At 51.7% G+C, this 22,695-nt stretch overlaps 1 protein-coding gene across 1 annotated transcript; it reads right to left on the bottom strand.

Annotated features, from left to right (window-relative positions):
• Window positions 1–10,621: 10,621 nt before the first annotated feature.
• On the bottom strand, window positions 10,622–11,643 carry IUM83_10735 (uncharacterized protein; the record flags this gene model as incomplete). Its single annotated transcript, XM_067935251.1, has 3 exons — window positions 10,622–10,899; window positions 10,971–11,187; window positions 11,272–11,643. 3 exons carry the CDS (start codon window positions 11,641–11,643, stop codon window positions 10,622–10,624), a joined length of 867 nt encoding a protein of 288 aa, XP_067791465.1.
• Between the last annotated feature and the right edge of the window lie 11,052 nt (window positions 11,644–22,695).

Genomic DNA, 22,695 nt, shown 5'->3' with positions numbered 1-22,695 from the left:
GGCGGTTCGCAATGGCAACGCCAAGGAGCTGTCCAAGCTGGCTGATATTTGTACGAAAAAGTACGGCATGGTGTGTACGTCCAGCGTTAAGCTCACACCGGAACAAAATGGCGAGGCGGAGCGAATGGTTAGGACAATATCTGAGTGTATGAGATGTTTGCTGAATCATTTTCAGTTGCCGAAGAGATGTGGCGAGATGCTGCAGTAACAGCAATCTACTGTGTCAACATTATGCCTAATTCAACAAGAGACATGGAGGTCCCTTACGCGGTGTGGTACCGCGAATTGCCGGCGTACTCACGGTTACGCACATTTGGCTGTGCTGTGTTGGCTTACGTGGACAAAGTAGAGAGGAGAAAGATGCAAGCTAAGGCTCGTGAAGCTATATTTGTTGGCTACAGTCGTGAGAAGCATGGCTACCGCCTACTTGATAGCAAGACACGGAAGGCTTTCTATAGCCATACCGCTGTTTTTTATGAGAGGAAGGTAGGGCGAATAGCAACGGGTACGACGCCTGTCTTGGACACTGTGGTGCCCATCGAGCGGTATCTTGAAATGGATAATGTTGCCATGGAAAACATCCCAGCTATGTTTGATGAAATGCATGATGAAGATACAGAGGAGGATGTAGATTGTGAATCTGCTGGTACCAGCGACATACTTCCAGACCATCCAGGTGGGGCAGATGATAGAAGTGCCAGGACTGGTGGGGCTAGTGGTGCAGTTGCTGGTGGCGGTGGAGCTAGTGGTGCAGTTGCTGGTGGTGCCGCTAGCGCTGGAGCAAAGCGAAACAGACATGAGAGTAGTCAAAGTGATGAACCTCCTCAAAACCGGACGCGGTCCGAGAATGTCGTGACAGTGCGAGGTGCTGCAGAGCACCCACGCAATGTGAGTGAAAGTGAGCAAACTACTGAATCAAAATGCAAAAAGAAAAAAATGATGCAGGGGGCGGCGCATGGCACCGACTGCTGAAGCTACGTTGCAACGAGAGGCATCACGTGAAGAATCGTCAGTCCAGAAGCGAACACCGTCTTCGGAGACTCGCGAGATGGAGACCGTGGCCTTGGAGACGCCTGTACATCGTGATGGACCTAGCGCGGAGCGTATACAAACCTCCTCTCGTGGTGGTCTTCGCGAGTACGTGGCCTCCGGAGGTGTTCGCACTAAGAACCGCCCAGAAACGCGGAGTGGTCGTGTGAGCAAACGCCTTCATGGATTGGTGATTACATCTACGTTGCATACGCCAGCACAAACTCAGATGAATTCATGAGCTCGTCAATACCATGGGAGAAGGCTCGCGAAGAGATGCAGCGTGCAATGGCGGAGCAAGCACTTGCATGGTGGCAGGATTATTGCTGTATGACCATGGGTGTGATTGATGAGCCTGAGACATACGACAAAGCTATCGAGGGTGAGTTTGCCGTGCAGTGGAAAGCTGCTGCGCAAGCAGAATACGATGTTTTGATAAAGAATTTCACGTGGGAGTTGGTTCCACGGCACCAGAATATGAAAGTGCTGCGTAATCGCTGGGTGTTCCGCGTCAAATACAAAGCAGACGGAGAAATTGATAGGTTCAAAGCACGACTGGTGATAAAAGGCTTCACGCAAGTATATGGAATTGATTACTTAGAAGTCTACTCGCCAGTTGTACGTTTGGAGACACTGCGAGTGCTGCTAACGCTTGCAGCGGTGTGGGATTACGAAATACACCAAATGGACGTGACTACTGCATTTCTCAACGGAAAAATCGATGTAGAGGTGTATATGGAGCAACCGGATGGCTTCAAGGTGCCCGGAAAAGAAATTTGGGTGTGTCGCTTGCTGAAGAGCTTGTACGGATTAAAACAGGCGCCTCGCGTCTGGTTTCAGCTTTTGAAGTCATTTCTGGAAGATCAAGGATTCACTTTGCTGAAATCGGAAGCCTGTGTTGCTGTGAAGATTATTGATGACCAATTAGTCTTCATTCCGCTTTACGTTGATGATCTTATTTTGTTCGCTCCCAATATGAAACTTATTAATGAGATGAAGCAAATGTTCTTTGAGAGATTCGACATGAAGGAGCTTGGAGAGCTACATTACATCCTCGGCTGGGAGATCATTCGCAATCGACGTGAGCGGACTATCTTCATCAATCAGCACAAATATGCTAAGTCAGTGCTAGAGCGATTCGGGATGGAGAAGTGCAATGGCTGTAAGACGCCATGCACAACGGATATGGAGTTGACGAAGAGCATGTGTGCTGCGGATGCAGATGAGAGACAGCTGATGTCATCAAAGCCATATCGATCTGTTATTGGAAGTTTGATGTATCTAATGATGGGCTCGCGCCCTGATTTAGCCTATTTAGTTCGTGAATGCAGACAATATCTTGAAAGGCCAGGTATATTGCATTGGAGAGCAGCAAAGAGGGGCCTTCGATATTTGCAGGAGACACTTGAATGGGGAATTCGGCTTGGCGGAAAGCAGTAGTCTGATCAGGTGCTTAATCAACATTTAGAAGCTTTTGCCGACGCTGACTTCGCAAATCGAATTGATGATAGAAAATCTATTGCTGGCTATTTAACAAAATTGTGCGGCAGTACAATTTCGTGGTGCAGTCAAACTGAGAAAACGGTGGCCTTGCACACGACGGAGGCCGAGTATATGGCTTCGAGTCTGCTCGTGCAAGAAGTAGTTCATCTTCGACAGATGGTGAAAGAACTAAAAGTGCAGCAGATGGCACCAGCTGAAGTGTTCGTGGATAATGAAAGTGCGAAGAAGCTGGCGAACAATCCGGCATTTCACAGCCGTACCAAGCACATTGACGTACGCCATCACTTCATCCGAGAGCGAGTCGATATGAAGGAGATTGAAGTGCTACGAGTTCCTGGCAGCGAAAATGTCGCCGATGCCTTCACTAAGTCTCTATCAAGAGCGAAGTTTGAGAAGCACAGAGTGGCCATGGGGCTTATACCAAGGACGGCTTTTGAGCGAGCCAAGTGCAGCGGCTGAAACCAGTAGGTGGGGTTGTTGGGGATTCCAGTGTACTGGTCCCCGCCGCTTGGTAGAAACTTGCGAAGCATGATGATGCAGGCGAGCATGTGTGGGTCGTTTATCCCGAGAAGGCACGATGGTGCTGGAGGTTTTCCCACGTAGCAGAATTGTCCTCCGGAGGTTGTCTGCTACATCTGACAGTTAGGCATGCGCCAGTTGAAGACGCAGTACGACTATCTGTCAAAGAGAAGAACTAATGTGGGCTACCAGCTCACTTCATAAAAACACGATTCCTTCACAAGTAGCTTTTGCTGCTTGTTCGCTCGCCAAAACTTTAGCAACCTTAGATTTCACTCTGCGCGCGACTGCAGGTCGCTTCAACATCCTCCATACTATAGGGCAATCTCCGCTCCCGACACAAAAATCCAGGGAGTAAAACTTCTGCGATTGGATTGGTTGATAAACTAACGTATGGTACAGAAAACGAAGTCAAAACCGTATGGAAAGGCAAAAACATCCGTCTTTTTAGATAGTTACCTTAGGGTACCTAGGAATTGTTTTTTTTGATGCTGCGAATTATCGCCTTTGTCGGTAGTGGCGTTCCACACAGCAATAGTGGCATGAATAGCACGAAGGCGTTTTCTTTTGCTGTGCCTCTAGTAGTTTTAGCACTATTTCTTAGCTTCGCTTTTTAGTGGCCCCATGACACCAGCAATAAGCGGTTGGCACAACGGTGAGCTGTTCGGTGGCAACCTCACACCCGGATATGCGTCATGCTGACCTCCCACACCTCGGCGCTGTTCGCCCCCCCCTCCCCCCACATGCTCCAGATGCCCCCACCACGTCCCCAAGACGGAGGCGCTTCAGCTGGTCCGTGCTCTAGTCCTACACGGGGGAACTGGGTGGCTCATGAGCATGGCCTTCCTTGACCCGGGGAACCTCGAGGCGGACCTGCAGAGCGGCGCCTACACGCGCTACCAGCTGCTCTACGTGGTTCTACTCAGCACGTCCTTGGGAGGGTGCTGGCCGCCCGCCCGGGGGCCACCACCGGCCGCCATTTGGCCCAGTTGTGCCACTCCGTACCCTGTAGCCGTCACGTGCTCGACGCGCTTCATTGCGCAACTGACCTCAAATTACTGTGTCGGCAAAGGAGTTTAGCTTCACACCACTCATTATCTTTAACTTTCTGATTGGCTCTAAAATAATTCATTTAAGCATTTCATTGGATAAAAATGCGGTTAAATTTTGTGTGGGGATCGAATGGGGATCTGTCTCACCCGGATTTTAGTGTCGCCCGGATTTATCCGTCGTTGTCTGTACGGCAGATGTAGATAGCCGGCGCGATGGGCGAGATATCGAGCAGCCCCCGGTGCCAGTGACAAACCAGCAGCGGCAGCGACAGGCGAAGGCGGATGATGGTGCAAGCGAGGTGGCCCGGCGCAAGAAGCAGCGGCGCCAAGCCGAAAACGCGGCGCGGGGAGAGCGGGCAGCTCGGCGCCAAGATCTGCGTAACCAGCAGGCAGCCACAGATGCGCAGACGGCTGGTGCAGACTCTGCTCGTGGGATACACGGTGGTGAGAGTGCCGAACGTGGCAGAGACTCCAGTGGAGGCGGAGGTGTAGGTGACGGTGCCCCCGTGCCGGTCGGGAACAGAGCCCGGCAAGTAGCAGAAGACTCTCGGCGCGACGGTGGAGATCGAGAAGGTGGAGATGGAGCAGGCGTCGGCATGTTACGAGGGCGAGGGCGACCATGTCGGCAGGTGCCATTGCCGGAACAGCTTCAAGTGCAAACGGCAGGTTTCATCGTGGAACGGGCGCAACGACGAGTGCGTAACCGCGCCGGGCTTTACGTCATTGAACATGAAGTCGAGTACAGTACACGGCGTGGGTGACCAATGGGTCGAAAGTGGCTCATCCACGAGGAGTTCGAAGCGTTCGACGACGCCGGAAAGATCGAGGTCGATCTTGAGGCTGGGAATGGCGTGTAGGCAGGGGAGCGATCACGTGGCCACCAGGCGACGGCACCGACAGCCGAAGGTACTGATCGACTTGACGGGGTGAAAGAGCGGCAAAGTCGGGACCAAGGAGAGTGGCGGATCTCCGGGATGGTGGCGGCAGCGAGCCAGCAGGCTCGTGACACAGGCCATGGGCGGGATCTTGAAGGGCTGCACAGCTTCAAGGTGCCAGACGACGGCAGCGAAGGCGGGGTGACACGGCGAGGAGTGACGCCGTGGAGTATGCGGAAGGGCAAGGCGACAGCGTAGAGTGGAGTGTGCGGCTGAGGAGCTCCGAGAAAGGTGAGGAGCAGCAGAGGGAGCGGATAGGACCCTCTCGTAGGGTAGTGTAGGTGACTGGGTGGGCTTCGTAGGCGAGGGCAACGAGCGTGCGGTGAGGCCGCTCGACCCTCAGTTGCAATTGTTCCCGGTTGGAGAGCAGTTAATACTAATACAGAGGAGAGTGGTGCCGAACGCGGGTACAAGTAAAGGCTGAGATAAGACGGAGGGCAGGACGACCAGTGCAGTTAACCTTTTCACTTTCAGAGATTTCTTACGGGTCTCCTTGGACCTACGGCTCTAGCAAATCAATTCAACGCACAGGGAAAAAACGACCAATCAAAAACACTAATCTTTACACGTGGCGACGCTGGTTTACTTCACGTTACTTCCAATCAAAAGTTTGAGAGGTCGAGCTACATGCCGTCGCGCCCTGGTCAGTGTCGCTACAACGGCAATGGTCTACGGAAGTAGGAGCCGTTTGGGGTGGACATCACGGCGTGCCCACTGAGGATGCTGACCTCCGAGCAGCGGCGTCGGAGCCCGTGCGCTCTCGACTCAGCGTCATTTCGTTATAGCATTATCTCAAGTATGCGTGCTTAGCCGAGCACCCCATGTAGTAGCAGTTTCCAATCTACATCCGCCAACCGCTCGCACTCCTGCACATGCAATCCTGTGTAATATTCACATTGGCTTGCTATGACGCTATCACTGTAAGCTCATCTAGTTTGGTTAGGATTCTGTAGCGTTGCCTGATGTATGAATTTGAATATTAGCTCGTATACATTCGAACCTGCTCCGCACCCTTCCAGGCCAGGGTCCGTGTCGGTCTCCCAGTCTCACGTGTCGTCGTCGGCTACATTGAACAACGCATCTAAGTCCTTTTGTTCACGAAGGGGAGGCGGGGCTGCTAGCTAGACGAGAAAACAACTATGGCAGGTCACACGAACTGTTTGTGGCTCCTGCGGTAATGCATTTTACAGGTCCATGGAGACCTGTTAGGCTGTACAGTGCTTTGCCGTCGTCTCGTAGCTTTTAGTTTTGGCCAATCGCATCTTGCGATTAGACCTCTCATGGGTCCCTATGGACCTATAAATCACTCCAGCCGGCTGGTAGTCAAAGGGTTAAGAGGGTGAAACACAGTAGGGTGGTGGGGACCGTGGAGAAAGACCGCGGGGGCTGCGGCGGGAGTGCGACAACCTGCCTTGGCCGTGAGGGCGACGGAGTTCAGCCGCACGTACTCGGGCTCGAGCTCCGGAGCCCGCAACAGTAGTTAGAGGAATACGGGCTACCTGCGGGACACAGCCCACCGGCCTTTCCCGGGGCGTGGGTCGCCGATAATGTGTCCTCCCCACCGTCCCTATCCGAAGGACGGCTGGTCCGACGGCCAGTAGCTGTTTGGTTAGTGTTGCGTGACTGCCTCGCACATGGATCTCCCTCATGGCGTCTACCAGGTTACCTAGGCGGACGCACTACTCTATCTCCCCGGCCGCTCCGACCAGCCGACGTGCAATGGGATTGCCGTGGGGGTTGGCACCGGCTACACTTTCTTCTTTTAGGAGTAGCACTTGGTTTAGTAGATGCTGTGGGTTTCTTCACCTTGGCGCACGACGCTCTTCTTCTTCGTGTCTTTCTTAGCCTTTGCAGCGATTCTTTTTTTGCTTTGGACGAGACTGCAACCCACTACCGCCTCCTGCTGTCGCAGGATGTGGAGTCGTGTCACCGTCATCGGCGCCAGGTGGACTTGTAATGCGGGCATTTGATTCGAAGTTGGTCGAGGCACCCTTGTACTTTATATTTCCTGTTGTACTTTCGTAGCAGCGCTTGCTGCAGTAGCACACGTCCCCAAAATCATTAATCGGCTGCCCAATCGGATCTCGAAGCTTTAGCAAGACACAAACATCGTGAGAGCAAAAGTGATACAGAAATGAAGAACAAGTGGTGCAGTGCCGCGCCATGTTGTACTCATTGTGACAGACAGCACATGTAGTTGGGGACGGAGACCCTTCCATTCCAGAGCGCTGGGTGGTCTCCACAGTGTACGAGTCGTCCGAATTAGTCAGTCTCGGTTTCATCTCTCCGTGTTCAGCATATTCGAATGGACTGGATGAGGTGATTATGGCGCTTTGAATTGACTTGCCGTCTATCGTCCTGTCGCGGTACCCCTTGCAAGTGCTACCACTTGTAAATCAATGGGATCAGTTACAGCAAGCTGTGTTGATAAATTGCGGGGATGATCCATCTCACTGCTACCTCCAGTTGTTTTCATTTCCGCAGGCATGGTGTACTCCGTGTTATCACCGTACGTAGCGTTACAGAAGTCAGTAAGGGCCTCTTCACTCAAGAAAAAATCTTCGCCTTTGATTCCATTTGGATTGCCGTTAGGGCGCACGTAGCGATAGCGCCCATCTAAATCGCTCCTTGGTGGTTTAGCAAACCATCCTTCCCTACGCAGATCCTTCCATGCGTGTTTGAAAATCACTTGATTCTCTGCGTATAAGCTTCAAAATACAACACACGTGAGCGATTGATAACTCGCGTCCGTATCTAAAATGCCCCACCTTGTAGGGGACGAGCTGAGGCAGAATTGGCATTGCATGTTCGAGGTCGCTTTGACGCCCGAGATGGCTTATGTATCTTCCTTGAACGCACCATTCCAAACCAACAGGCTTCGGGCTTGACCGTACACGCGCCATTTGGGGAATGGCGAGAGAATCTTTCCCGAAGCGACGTGATCAGGTATGTGGTTATGCTAGCTATTACTATCAAGTACGAGTGCATCCCCCCAAATATCTGTACGAAACGTCATCACTGGCATATGTATGCTTTTTTTTTCTCCCGGCTGAAGCTAGGTACAGAAGTTCTGCTGCTTGATGCTCTAGCCTGTCACCAGTGGTGACTCAACACCAGCATTGTTAGTATGAGGCGTCCTGATAGTTGACTAGCATCCCAGCAAATTTGTCGCAACTATCCTTTTCACGATGAAACCCGCTGGAATTTCCCGGTGGCGATGAAGCTCGCCGATCCGATTCTGCTGCAGCGGTAAAGCTAGCTCTGCGGTGGCGATGAAGCGCGCCAACCTGGCTGTGTGGCTGCGATGAAGCTCGCCAATCTGGTTCTGCGACAGCGATGAAGCTCCCCGATCTGGTTGTGAGGCGGCGGCAAATCTGCTTCCGTGCTGACGATGAAGAGCGTCGCTATCTTGGTCCGGTTTGGAGATTGTAGTGGAGCCGCAACAAGCACGGAAACGCTGGTGGACCTCGTGGTGACCTTTATCTGCCGGTGAATGTGGCGCGTTGTCATAGATCCGTGCGCGACAGCAGGGACGGTGCGGCCTGTGACCGAGTTGCTGCCGTAGGGAGCAGCCTATAGCTGATCTTGGATGCTCCCTGGTGGCCAGCGCCCATCTCTACCTCGGCAGGAAGGCGCCTCCGCTTTATTGTGTCTCCGTGCGCTCAGGCTTCGCTTGTATTGTGTCTCCTTACGGTATCCAGACTCGCTATTCTCGATTTGATTAGTAGAAATAGTGCTTACAGATATCAGCAATCACCAAACTGGCAAAATTCAAAATCAGGGATTGGTAATAATATCGATTTCGCACGCTAAAGTAATATTAATAATTCGGGAGACGATTTTGATTTACTTAATATATTAATATTGCTAATTGGGCACGTGGAAAATGTAATATTGACAAATATAGTTACTAACAGTAAAATCAAACTTCTGAAATCCCTTACCACAGATTCCGCTCGTATTTTCTCATCTGCTCAATCTCTACGTAGTTGTGATGAAGGATTAGCTGCGCTGGGCTCGCGCATTGCCTGTGCGTGTGCGGAGAGGGCTCAATACTATCGAACCTTTCGAAAAGACTCTCAAAAAAACCTGTTGAGGAGCAACGGCCGTCCCGAGCTCGGGAGGGTTTGTAATGACTAATATCAACCGGAATCCGAACACCAGATTTACGACTCGCTGTTGCTTGAGTACGGTTGTTAGATTCCGTGAGAGTAGCTTCATCCACCTCCGTAGCTTGCCTCGACACAGATATCCCTTGACTGCTTGCTGGGGAGGGCTCACCGTCCGGTTGATCGTTATTAGAACGCACCCTGGACTGCAAAAGCTACGCATAGGGGTGAGCACGATAGATGGTAGCAAACTATGGACCCAAGTAGCCATAACCGTACCGTTTGGAAAGCTCTGCCTCGCCCCAGACTTCATTGCTGCAGATATAATGATCAGGACGACCGCAGATGCAACAAGGCGCCGTTTCCGTCACATCAGGCAAACAGCTATCGGCCTTGGAGCACCTCATCGGATCCGGCTGCGATCTTCAAGCACGGAAACGCAAAATGAGCGGGAGAATACGACAGAACCGCTCTGCAATTGCCATCCATTGCGCGTGTCCTTTGAAGTATTGGCCTTAAACTTCAACCTGGAATTTAGTAGGATATTTAGTAGTTGTTTTAGTACTAATGTCGTGATTTTTGTTCCTACTAAGTTTATGTTAGTACTAACTGCGATACTTGGATTGTAAAATTACTATTCCTAATAGCATAGTACTAATAGTAGAGTATATTACTAGTCGTGATTTTACTACCAATCCTTGAGTGAGATGTGTGTTATCTGTACTACGGCGTTGGTACCACCTTTTGGTAAACTGTACATTATGCTTTTTTATGGTAGGGAAAGTGTTGAAGATGAACTCACAATATATTGCACGCTTTGTTAGAATGGCTCTGTTTGTGTACTACTAGTATACAATGGGCGGGTAAGTTCGGGTACCCGAACTGCGCTGTCGAGCAGGTGCGGGTACCGAAGCAGAACCAAGAGATGCGATCGGGCGGGGCGGGTAACCCGAAAATCGCCATTGGCGAGCTCTAGTAGGGTGACCCATGAACCTCTGGTTGCGACCTCTGGTTCACACATGCCGTCTGGAGATCACACGTCACCGGTAACTCCGGGGTCTCATGTGCCAGCTCTTCGTTTACAGCAATCTTCTTCCCCTGCTCCAGCTTCTTCACAACTTCCGAGTCGTACTGAAGCCACGTACGGTCGTTCGTCGCCAGGATGAGCTGCAGCTCAGGCGCGTCGACATTCTTTAAATTAAGTTCTCAGAGTTTTGCTATTTGATCGCGCTCGTTAAGTCGCCCAACGACATGCTCTCATTGACGTCGATGGAGAACGTACTCTCTTGTACCTCTATCAAAATGAGAATCCTATCCAATGATCAAAAAGATTGATGTAAGACGAACCTTTGAGTGGTTGAAGAAACTCGTCTTCCATCGAAACTGGGTTGATACGAAACCTTATCTCGAACTACATTCAGTGAACTCACATCTTGTTCCGGTATGGGCAAGAGCCAACCTCGCACACTGCCGTCTACGCGCGCTTCTTCTGAGGAGCATTGCAGTTTTCCGTCGTAGAAGGCGTGATGGGAGCCGGTGTGTTCGCCGCAGTCAGAGTAGCTTGAGCCTCGGGAGCATCTGTGGATGTCGGCGCTTGAGGGGTTTGATCTCCGCTAGCTGGAGGGTTCGCAGCGGGGGTCTCTGTAGCTGAGGAACCAGCTGAGGAGCCCTCCGCCGATTGGGTAGTGTTAGATGCAGTCGAAACTGTACTAGTTTGACCCGCAGGCGGTCCCGTCAGTGGGATGCAGTTCTCTGTGTGGCACAACCCGAGGACTTGTTAGCGGAGCTCTCACACGCCATTTCGGTGTGATATGGTGACGTACTGTAGATCTGCCAGACATATGTGCCGCCCTTGCCGGTAGGGTTCACCTGAAACGCGAGCCAGTAGAAACGGAACATACAGCCGCTCGATGCACACGACGAGTAGTCGACCGGCTTGAACACCGACTTGATGCTCATATAGTCCGCGATGCTGAAGGCCTGGGCACAGTCGTCGTTGTGCAGCACCATCTTGTCGTCCAGCCAGATTTCGCAGGGCCCCTACGGACAGAAAAAAATCAAAGCAGAAGATTAGATGTGAGTTCTGCTCCTTGCAAAGGACAAGAAACGCCAATTAATACGTACGGGGTGAGCAAGCCCACGCTCGAAGGTGGCTGTGCCATCCGTCGGCGGGTTCTTCGGCTTGGCGTTGGGGTCCGAGTAGCCGCAGTCTTCTCCGTACAGGCTGGTGTCGCTGTCCAGCAACTTGCGGATGTTGGTGTATCCGGCTTCCTTCGCTGCTTTGGCGTACATCACGCTGAGCTCATGGCCGTAGCTGACGGAGTCCCAGTTCGCGCTGAACTGCGGGGGGATCTGGACGACCCAGTCCCCCGTTGCGGTGCCTCCCTTGAACTCCGTCAACGGAATTAGCATGTAGCCATGACCTTGGACTTGGGTCGCAAGACATCCAGCCACCGCAATAGCCGTGGCCGAGATGAGGGACGCAGTTGACACCATTTTGGACTTGTAGGAGTGGGAAGGCTGCAAATTGGGAAATGCGTCGATGGGGTCGCCTAACGATACCTACCGTCGGTAGGTATCGTAGGCAACCGTAGTCCGCAGACTAGAATACGCGCGACAGCTGCGATGCATATTAGTCAATCTGACTTCAATCAAATCATGCCACGGGTTATAATTTACTTTCTCTAGGTCGTTAAGCAAACGAAGTGTAATGTACCTCAAGTTAAAACGTAACGGATGCAAATTTACACATGGAATCCAAAACATCATGCATAATTCCGGGTTAACAGTTGTTGTACAATTCCATGTGTAGTCAATTACGCGACATGTAATGACATATTCGAATTCACTGCTCGGGAAAGTATTTTACCCGGGTTCGGGTACCCGATTGGGAGCTCTGCACCCTACCCGTCCGACGTGTACTAATCTGGTATGGAGCACCCGCACCCGTCCAGAAGTTAAAAAGGAAGCGGATCGTTTTTTGCTCCTCCCGCTCTGTTGCAGTTCGCGAGGAAACCGGGTATACACGAACTTCGGGTAGGGTGCGGGCACCCCTGTTGGAACGCTTTTGAGTGCAAATAGCTTGAACCATCTGTCTGAGAACAAGGATTTCGGCCGCATTTTCGTTCTCGACCGATACAGCCGTATTTTCATTCTCAACCGATACCGCCAATTGAAAATGGACCTTAGCACACTTACAAAATACATCAGAAACCACCAGCATCACGCGTGTCTCTGTGGGGCAACTTGGCCATACGCGTTGATTTCAACAAATGTGCGACTATTTTTGCTCCCCGACGAATGCGGCCGCTCACACGCGTGTATTTCGACGCATGGGGCCGCATGAGCTGGTGGAGAATGGACCTAACGGGTTTTATAACGGCTATTTTTCCTAGCCCTTATTCCAAGCGGACAAATGATACAAACAAACGCTACCTCGTATGATTTGTTGTTAACAAAGTATTGACATTGAAGTACCGCGTTTTAAGTGGCAATAAAATGTGTACTCCAGTGGAAACGTGAAAGATGCTTGAAAATTAAGGGTGCGTTCGGAAGCACACAATGTGCCGGTCGACCGTTTTCGAGTAAAAAACACTATTTTCCGTATCCGCGAATTCGGCATGCTGACGGAAGTTCAAATTGTGCGAGATTGTGCCAAAGCAAACTACGAGTAGGTCACTTACGTAGCACATATCCACGTATCACAACATTGTCGAAGTGCAAGACTGACCAGTTTGTGATATGGTATCTGAAATTTATTCCAGGGTTAAGGAGCGATTGGAATCCCTACTCGGATTATTCTAGGCCACGCCTGGCCAATTTGCTTCATATTTTCCTGTGTATTCTAGTACGAATGATGTTAAATATTAGAAAACCCGGATTTCAGAGCTTCTTCGAGCTGGAGGCACGCCTTCGTAGCTATGTGCTACGCAAGTGAACTTCATGTGGTGTGCTTTGGCACAATCCCGCACAATTCGAACTTCCGTGTCAGCATGATCTAAGAATCAAATTAGGGCAAAAATATATTTGCTATCTGCAGACACCAAGCACCCCACTGGCTACGAGTCGCATCAATGTGTTCTAAGACGCACTCGTACACATTAGTACAATTACTCCGTAAGAGCGAAAAATGCGCCCTCTCTCCCGAAAGTGTTGGAAAGCAACGGCATCGTTTTTTGCTCCTCCCGCTCTGTAGCAGTTTGCGACGGAATGCAATCAATTCGATTATGTCCACATCTCGTGGAAGTTCCATGATGGAAGCAGGCGTAATCGACTACACATGTATTACTACAACAAATGTTAACACGACGCTATGCATGATAAATTGGATTCCATGTGTAAATTGGAACCCATGGCATGGTTTGATTCAGAGGAATTACCTTATCTAAGTGAAAGAGCACTTAGATGTGCTAACACATGGCAGCAGTTGCAGCATCTAAGTGGATTGGTCTTTAAGTCCGGTTCTGTACAGTCTGCCCTCCCACAGATGATTATCACGGGAGAACAGGCCAGCTCAATTAGTTGCGAATCCCTCCCTGTTCGCCACACCCACACCCATCTTCGCACCCCAGCTCCGCACAGGAAACCTTACTCAAAAGGAGAAGCGGCAGCTGATCGAAAGCTCACGCAAAACGAGCTGAGAGAGTGGTGTCGCAACAATCTCCAGTATTCTCAAACGTTCCACCGAGATCCTTGATGCCGTGGTGAGCGACGACCGCAAAACGAATCATGGCCTCGACGAGGCCCTAAAGCTCTGGGTACTCGCGCAGCAGGGCAACCTGGTCCCCATTTCCGACGATCTCATCCAAACGATTCTCAAACGGCTGGCTGGCCACGTTCAAGAGCCGTCATGATTTCCAGGGTCTTAGTCGCGTCTAGAAAGCAGCAAACAATCACGCACCACTTTAAACCTGTCTAATATAGATGATATTTGGTCCCAGAACTTATCACTTATCAGTACTGAGAGGGAATATCGAGTGCTTTGCTTTAGTATCGGAAACTCCTATTACAACAATCCAGATTTGGGAGGGCAGACTGTAGTAAGAAATTAAGTTCGCTACGAAATTAGAAATAACCCATATCTCGGGTAGCGCAAATTAGAAATGGCTGCGTGTTTCTAAGTTGATTCCGTTGAGCCTTCACCGTCTCACTCGGGGAGGAGGTCTATATAAAGAGATAAGCACAGCGTTTTCGGTTCATTTTTCACTCTTCATTTTTGCTCAGGATGAGCTCCACTCCGGGTGATACTTGTCAAGGCTGGATCTTGTCAAAAGACCATATCCAGACAGCCCATTCAATGGGAATACTTCGTCCTGATGTGCCTGTGAACGAATCGACACCACGTACTTTTCAGTTTGGGGAAGCATACAGAAAGCGCAAGAGTATCGGCTTGGATACATTTGGCTCTCAGAGTGCTGTTCAACGTGGGTGCAAGGAATTAGCTACGAAATGCGGCTTCCAGCTGTATGTGAAAGGCAACAGCTCCAAGAAAAACAACGGCGACAACGCGAAGTATTGTTGTAAAAGATTGAACGGACGACAGCTCAATGACGGCGCTGATTCTGCACACGAATGTCCCTGCTATTTCAATGCAGCAGGAGCAGACGGAGTTTGGAGATTGACTAAAGCAAACTTCAGTCACAACCACGTCATGTTCGTCGGTTCGACGTCTGCTCCATGTGTAGAAGGATCGGTTCAAGGAGCAGGGAAAGCGCCGCGAAACACGACTCAACAAACAGTTTAATTGTCTGTAACGGGGTTACACGTACAAGTGGCTACAAGCCACTTGCTACAAGCCACTTGTGATTTTAACAGATAGGATATCTGTTAAAAGTTTTAGATACTTCCTCATCTTGGTGTAAGTAACACCAATGGATACATTGAAGTGGTCCACCACAATGAGTGGTCCACACCTACCCAAAGATCCAATTGGTAGAAAGCAGCATCTTTCTACCAATTAGAGACGTGCGTATTGGCGGGGATCTGACTGCCAGCCGCTGTCAACCCCTTTCATAGATGATAAACAGTTTTAGCAGATTTAGGAGGAAGATCAATTTACAAACAATACAGTTCTCATTTTACCTAATCTAAGTCACTTGGTGTTTTATTAGATTTATATTGTACTTGTGTACTCAAGTATAATTAATTCAAATTATTAATAAACTCCTACGCTTCCTCATACAGGTAGCGCGACGTGTAAGCTAAAGTAGTGAGCCAAAGTAGACCCACTACACCTGGTAGCACTTTGTAGTCCGTCCAACGACCGACTGCTTGACGTTCGTACGCGGTGTACGAACACGGAGCCGAGAACCCCAGGTGCCCATGGAGAGCTCCAACACGCCTGCAACGCATGTTGCACGCGCTGACAGCCCCCACCTGTCTGTCCCAGAGTGGGAAGCCCTCCAACGACTGTCAACAGTCATTGGAGAAGCGGCGATAGCTACGATGCTGCGTACGCTATCGCCGACGGAGCAACATGGTGTTGCTCTGGGGTTCATCATGAAGGAGCAGCGTGACGCAGTGACGGCGTCGTCAGGGACGACACCGCGTGCTCAACCATTAAAGTTGAGCGTAAGCAATTACGTGGGAAGAGAGGGCGAACCTCTCCTCCGGTGGCTTTTTTGTTGAGCTCGACACAGCCATAGCGGCTCGACGCATCGTCGACCCGCTGTCGAAGGTCGCGTTCGCCATGTCCTGCCTTGGCGGACGCGCAAGGAGTTGGGCGTACGGACGCCGACTCTCCGATCTTACGTGCTTCAGCACGTACGAAGTATTCAAAGAGGAGCTCAAACAAGCGTTTGAGCCCCCGCAAAACGAGTTCCGGTCGAGGGCGGAGTTCCTCGACCTTCATCAGGGTAAGCATGACGTCCATGCTTACGCGCAGCGCGCACGATATTTGGTATCAAATATCGTGACAAATCCGATTGACGAGGCGACCAAGGTCGTCACGTTCATGAAAGGGCTTAGAGATGGGCCTGTGAAGACCTATCTCTTCCGAGAGTACCCGAGTACTCTCGAAGCTGCAATCACCCTTGCCGTGTAAGAAGTGTTTAGCCTGCGGCAGGCTAAACTGCATGCGAACGTGCCGAGGTCGCAACCGCGCCCGGTAGCGAGGACGGGAGGTCCAGAACCAATGGACCTCTCGAATGCAACGGCTGCTGGCTACCAGCAGCAGGGGGGTAACGTGCGATGCTTCCGTTGCGGAAGGATCGGTCACTTTGCACGGGAGTGCACAGCTCCCATTCCCCCTGAAGGTGGCCGTCGTGGCGATGCTAGGCATCGCTGCGGACCAACAAAAAAACGCGAACATCCAGTAGGCGCGGGGCGCCCTACTGGTAATGCAGTCGCGCGTGCCGACATCGGGCACGCGACACTGAGGACTGCAGCCCCCGGCGAGACTAGCTCTCGCTGCAAGAAGCAAGATGACAAGCCGAACCTAGTCATCTTGAAGGTTACTCGAAGAGAGCAAGTGACTCTCTTCGAGCTTTGGTAGAGTCTTGACTTCGAGGAGGTGAATACACCTCGAAGTCTTCTGGAGGTACGGCTGGCAACAGGTGCCATCGTGAAGACCGAGAATCGCGTCGTGAACGTGCGCTTCTCGTACAAACAACGAGTGTTTGTCGAACACTTTATCGTCCTGGACCTGGACGATACGTTCGATGTGGTAATGGGCATGCCGTGGCTTGCACGGCATGATCCGGTGATAGACTGGAAGAAGTGCACGCTCGTGCGCTTTGGTCGCGACAGCGGAACAGAGAGCGATGACCCTGTTACCGCAGCGCACGCACCAGCAGGTGCGCGCGGCTCACCAGTCGAGACAGCGCTTAATGCTGCTGTCCTGGAGTGCCCACGAAGTGCGCGAGGGCGCGCACAAGTGAGAACAACGTCGGCAATGCTGCCGACGTCAGAAGAAAAAGATGTGCGGGTTCCGGGAACCAACACCCACGTTCAAGTGTGTAAGGGACAGTCCCTGACCCGAAGAGGTCAGGTCGATAACGACGCACCCTCGGTCATGAGGGGCTCCGCCAATGAATGGCGTCGAGGCGACAAAGGCGTGTCAACTCCGGGAGTTGACGCTGGAAACAGTGCGGACGGTTGCAAACGTACCGCACTGACACAATTTGCATGCTGTCGTGCAGCCGGGCTGCACGACGAAGCGCCATGCGATCAAGCCGGGCTTGATATCGCGCGCCCGCGGACAGGGTCCGCCGGCGAACAAATGTCCACGGCCGGGCCTGGACCAGAAGAACAACTGTGCGGACCCGGGCTCCGCACAACAAGAAGATGGCGCATGCAGAGAACGCTGCGCAAGTCTCGGTCCGGGACCGAGACGCCAAGAGAACAGTCTGCTGGGCAGACTGAGGCGGTGACGCCGAATGTCAAGACGCTAAGCGTCTTGACGCGCACCGATACTGGATTCCAGTATCGTGAAATGGGACTCGCTAATCCTCCGACGACGGCGTCGGAGTTGACTTCGCTTCAAACCATGAGCTGGAAGCGCTTCGCGCGCGACTTGCACGATGGACGCATCGAGCAGGTCTGCGTTCTTTCCAACAGCAACAGAACGGAAAACGAGAGCGAAGAGCTGAGACAGCTCTTCATGGGAAGTACCACTGAGAGTGAAGACACTCTCAGTGCGAAGACGAAGCGAGAGCGCTTCGAGGAACAAGATTGGGACTCGCTGAAGTCGAGTCCCTATTACGAATTATTGAGGGAGTACAAAGACGTACTCCCGGAAGAGATTCCTGCGGAGCTTCCGCAGGATATGGGCATTCAGCACGAGATTGATCTCGTGCCGGGCACGAAATACTGTGTCACGCGGCAGTGGCCACTGCCGCGAGAGCAAGTGAAAGCAATCGACGACTTCTTTGAAAGTCGTCGCAAAGCAGGACAAGTGCGGGAATCAAAGTCCCCGCACAGTGCTCTGACGTTCTGTGTCAAGAAGCCACAGGGCGGATGGCGCATCGTTCATGCCTACAACAAGCTGAACGATGCGACGGTAACGGCGCAGACGCCGATACCGCGAAAAGATGTTATCATCGATTCGATGGCCGGGAGCACCGTTTACAGTGCTCTCGACTTGCGAGATGGATTTTATCAGATGCTAATGCGTGAGTGCGATATCCCTCTCACGTCAGTGAGCACGCCAAGCGGCATGCTCTGGGAATGGCTGGTAATGCCGCAGGGGCTTAAGAACGCCCCTGCGACCTTCAACAGGTCCGTGACGCACTTGTTGCGCTCGGTGCGCGACTTCGCACCGATCTACTTCGATGATGTGTTCATCCACAGCCGGGCTGTGGACGGGAAGACCGACGTAGATATGCACAGGGTGCATCTCCGGAAGCTACTTGAGCTTATGCGAAAGCATAAGCTCTACGCGAACCTGAAGAAGTGTATCTTCGGGGCAAGCGAGATACCCGTCCTCGGGTGTCTCGTAGGGAAAAATGGTGTTCATCCTGACCCGGAAAAGGTCAGAGTGATTCATGAATGGCCAACGCCTTTAAGTGTCAAGGAACTGAGGCAGTTCCTTGGCTTGGCCACGTACTTGTGCAAGTACGTGGAGGATTACGCGGGCAAGATCTGCCCGCTGTCACAGCTTCTTAAGAAAGAAGCTGTGTGGAATTGGACACCCGATTGCCAAAAGGCATTCGATGCAGTCAAGCGGGGCTTGACTGAAGCACCGATCTTGGCAGTGGCTGACCAGCTAGATCTACTTAGGTACACAACGCATTACCAAGTCAATTCACAACTTTCACAAAACCGTTATTTATTCATTCATATGCTTTGTTGAAAAATCATCCTGGGATCTGCAATAATAAAATGTAAGAAATATTTTTGGGGACTAAGTAAAACCAGGGTAGCGCTCCCTAATTTTCTAGAAAACGTTTTGGGGAGTTTAGGGGGCTTTGTGTACGTTTTGGGGATGAAGAAACGGACGCTGCACTCCACATTCTTCAGTCGCGGCATCGTGACCACCGCGCGGCAGTGTGTCGCCCTCCGGATACTCACCGCTAATCGGAATTCGTGCCGCTCCACGTACAGTAACCGGGCACGCTCGGGACACTCCTTCTCGGCACATTCAGTGCTCACCAACTCGGAAACTCCGACATCTAGCATGTGGACCACCTCGGTCCAGTGCTCGCGCCACAAGCGCTTCTGCTTCCTAGCATAGGTGGGTTCACGACTCGCCAACGCTCCATCAGGTGAGAAGTGCGTAGCACCAAGGGTCTTGGACCGTCAATCTATCCAAGGCACGTGATGCCCCAGCCACGCCATGCCAAGGGTGAGATCGTATCTCAAATCCAGGTCCAAGACCAGACAACGTTCCACGCTATCGAAGTCCAACAACTCCACGCCCTGGTTCACAGGGCCATAGGCACCGTGACACGAGGGCCCGTCGCGAGACTAACAGTGACGGTGTCACAAACACGCGCTGTCAGCGCCTCAGCATACCGCTGATTACCTTTTATCGTAGAACTCCGGGCGTAGTTACCCGACCCTCTCGAATCGATCAAAATCGCCCACGTCTTCTTGAACTCCTTCACAGTCGCCTGGACGACTAGCAAGCCCGGCTTGCACACACGTTCCGTGTTAGAGAGTACGGCTCTCATCGCTGCTAAGTCCTGTGTCCCTCCACCTCGCCGAGGCTTAACAGAACTTAGTTCTTCCACAGTAGACCGCCCCGCGCCTATCGAGTCTTCTCGTTTCCCCGAGACGAACCAGATGGTTGTTGCGAAGCGGAGCTGTGGTTTGCCGATGCCTGTCGCTGATTACGCAGCGGGCAGCCGACTCGCCGGTGACGAGTGCCATCACACTTACCGCTGCAGCGACCGCGTCTGCAATCACTTTCGACAAATGAAAAATATGTGGAAACCCCGCCGCTGCTCAGCAGCCCGAAGCTCATCTTCCTCATCTTCAGCATAGCTGAGGTCTATGGGTTCCGGATCACTTTAAGAATTAGCGTACGACGCATTCAACCCATGTCGGGATGACTTAAAATTGATCTCGGTGTTCAATGTGATGTTCACATCCTCAAAAGAGCTGTGATGCACGTGGAATGCCTCCGCCCTGGTACACCAGTGCGTAGGCCCTCCATGAGGGGGTTAGCAGCCATCCCTGCAATAAGAGTCCCCAACTCCTGGGCATAGTCCACCGATTCGTTTTTACCCTGTCGAGTAGCTAGGAAACGCGAGCGTACGCAATACGCCTGGTTAGACAGAGCGAACACTCGGGACAGTTGCTGCTTTAGGAAGTCCCATGTTGGGAAGGCCACGTCGACCGACGACCCGAACGTTAGTGTCCACTCTCTCGCTCGTCCACCGAAACTCGAGAGAGCTAGTGCCACGCGCTGCTGCTCCGCTCTGAGCATGGCTGGGCACATAGCCATCTCGACCTCTCGGGTCTACAACAGGAGGTTCGCACCTTCCTTGCCCTCAAAGGTCTTCACGCTCACCATGAGCGGCTTGGGCTTGATATATCGTCGGATGGCAACGTGGGCACCAGGGGGGGGGGGGGGGCCGCGGTCGCGGCCATCCTTTGCTGAAGGAGCACCACCAGAGGATTCTCATAGCTTCAGATTGCCTCGAGACGCGTGTTCACCAAGTCGGGGCCTGGCTGCGCAAATTGCGTCACGCTCTCTGGGTCGAACAAGGACACAAGATTTTTTAGGTGCATCCTGCTGGCTCGGGGGCATGTGGGCGAACTGGTCCATCCTCACAGAGGGTCAGTCTTTCCAGCCTCAGGTGTAGGATTGACTACAAGTGCTACCAGGTGCAGCGGGATTGCCATAACTTTGCGTCAAAACAAAGGCAGGTTAGACTCACCAAGTCTTCGCTAAGGATAGCTGGCATTCTAGTACCAGAACGACGTACGAGTCCGTACTTCCTACGGACTCCAAGAGCCAACACAAGACTCATTGAATGTTAATCCCAAACTGAATATGTTTCTTGTTGTCTTGGTGTAAATGTATGGCGCTCACTGTTTAGCATAGTGAGCCCTAGTCTCTTGCATATCCATTGGCTGTAAAGCCACCAACTGATGTTCCTAGTTATTTGTGTTTAAAAGTGGACCCCTCCCCGTGTGTCCCACACTCTGTAAACTTCGGGTAATTCTCGTGTAACCCCGTTATAAGAGGGGTGTCCACGAGACTCTCGTAAGAGACCCTCAAAAGCAAAGATGACTCCTCGGCTCAAAGAATACGGCCGTGAGTTGGCGACGCAAGGATTAAAACCAGTGCAAATTCGTATGGGTATGGCTCGGCGTTTCGGCTATGTATACTGAAATAAGTTCAATGGTTCACCGTCGCATTCACCAATGCCAAGCAACATCGAAATGATGACTACGACAACATCCAGCCATTTTCGTTTGCGTGGCAATGCAATGCCCAAGGGAAGTCAGATGTCGGAAACAGTTATGATGAACTTTCGTTTTGGTGGGGCTGACGTCACAGCGGCTGCTGCAGAACGTCGCCCACGATCCAACATCGTTCGTGTTTCACATGGACGCCACCTTCAAGTTAAATCAGCTGGTATACCCAGTTGTTGCTTGCGGTGTGTAGGGCAGGAACCGTTCGTTCCATGGTGGCGCTGTTCTTCACCTCCTGGAGGCTGGAGGAGCTGTATGTGAAGACCCTGTTGGTGGATTGGACATTGTTTACGGCGGTTACTGGGAAGCAACTTCTGGTCAAATACGTCATGGCAGATGCGGAAGCGGTTCAGCAAAAATGCTGTTGATCAAGTCTTTGGCGTGGAATCGGTCTACATGTACCTGGTGTGATTTTATCATGTGATGGCTAAGGTCTATGGGTGTTTCCCAGCGGTTGCGTGACCGAAGGCGCAACAGCCGACATTTACGAACTTCACTTTGCTGCTGACCAAACTACTTATGACGAAAAATGGTCGACTGTTTTCGTCGAGTGGTCGCGTGAAAGTGGGTTGGCTGATTTTCGGTTTTACTTTAGGCGTGTAGCGAATTTCATCGCTGGTAGGACTTCCATAGCCCGAGTGGATACGCCACCACGAACAATCCGGTGGAGTAGTTTAACCGTTTAATCAAGCGCGATTGCACTTTACGTACGGAGCACAAGATTGGACGCTCTTCCAGCTGCTGGTAGATTGTTGCGGACACCAACCGGTTACGCCAAGAAAGTTTAAGGATGTTCATAAGGTCACCCAGTTGCTTATGAACGACTTTCGGTTGCGAAACCTGCTCGTCGACATGACTCCAAGTCGGTCAAGTATCGAGTTTCTGCTCGCATCACCAAACCCCTACATTGTGCGTGGACTGTCACGTGGTTGTGTTCGCATATATTTACTGAATTGGGTCGTAGCCGAGAGATTGCATCAGTATCGGCACAGGCGGCCTCAAACTACGCGAGAATGGAATTGGAAGGCCAACCGGAGAGCGGATGGAGGTTGATGTGAGCAATTTTGAATGTGGATGTAAGTGCAACTTCAAGTTCGCACTCTGCATTCATGTGATATTTGCCCTTCAGCTCAAGCACTACACTGGTCTTGCCAGCAAGGGCACCCTTTCAACGCTCCGTGCCCA

Source organism: Phytophthora cinnamomi, assembly GCF_018691715.1.
Source record: "Phytophthora cinnamomi strain GKB4 chromosome Unknown Contig39, whole genome shotgun sequence".
Classification (NCBI taxonomy): Eukaryota; Oomycota; class Peronosporomycetes; order Peronosporales; family Peronosporaceae; genus Phytophthora; species Phytophthora cinnamomi.
The sequence above is the reverse complement of the archived record's forward strand: the minus strand, read 5'-3'. Positions and strand labels throughout refer to the sequence as shown.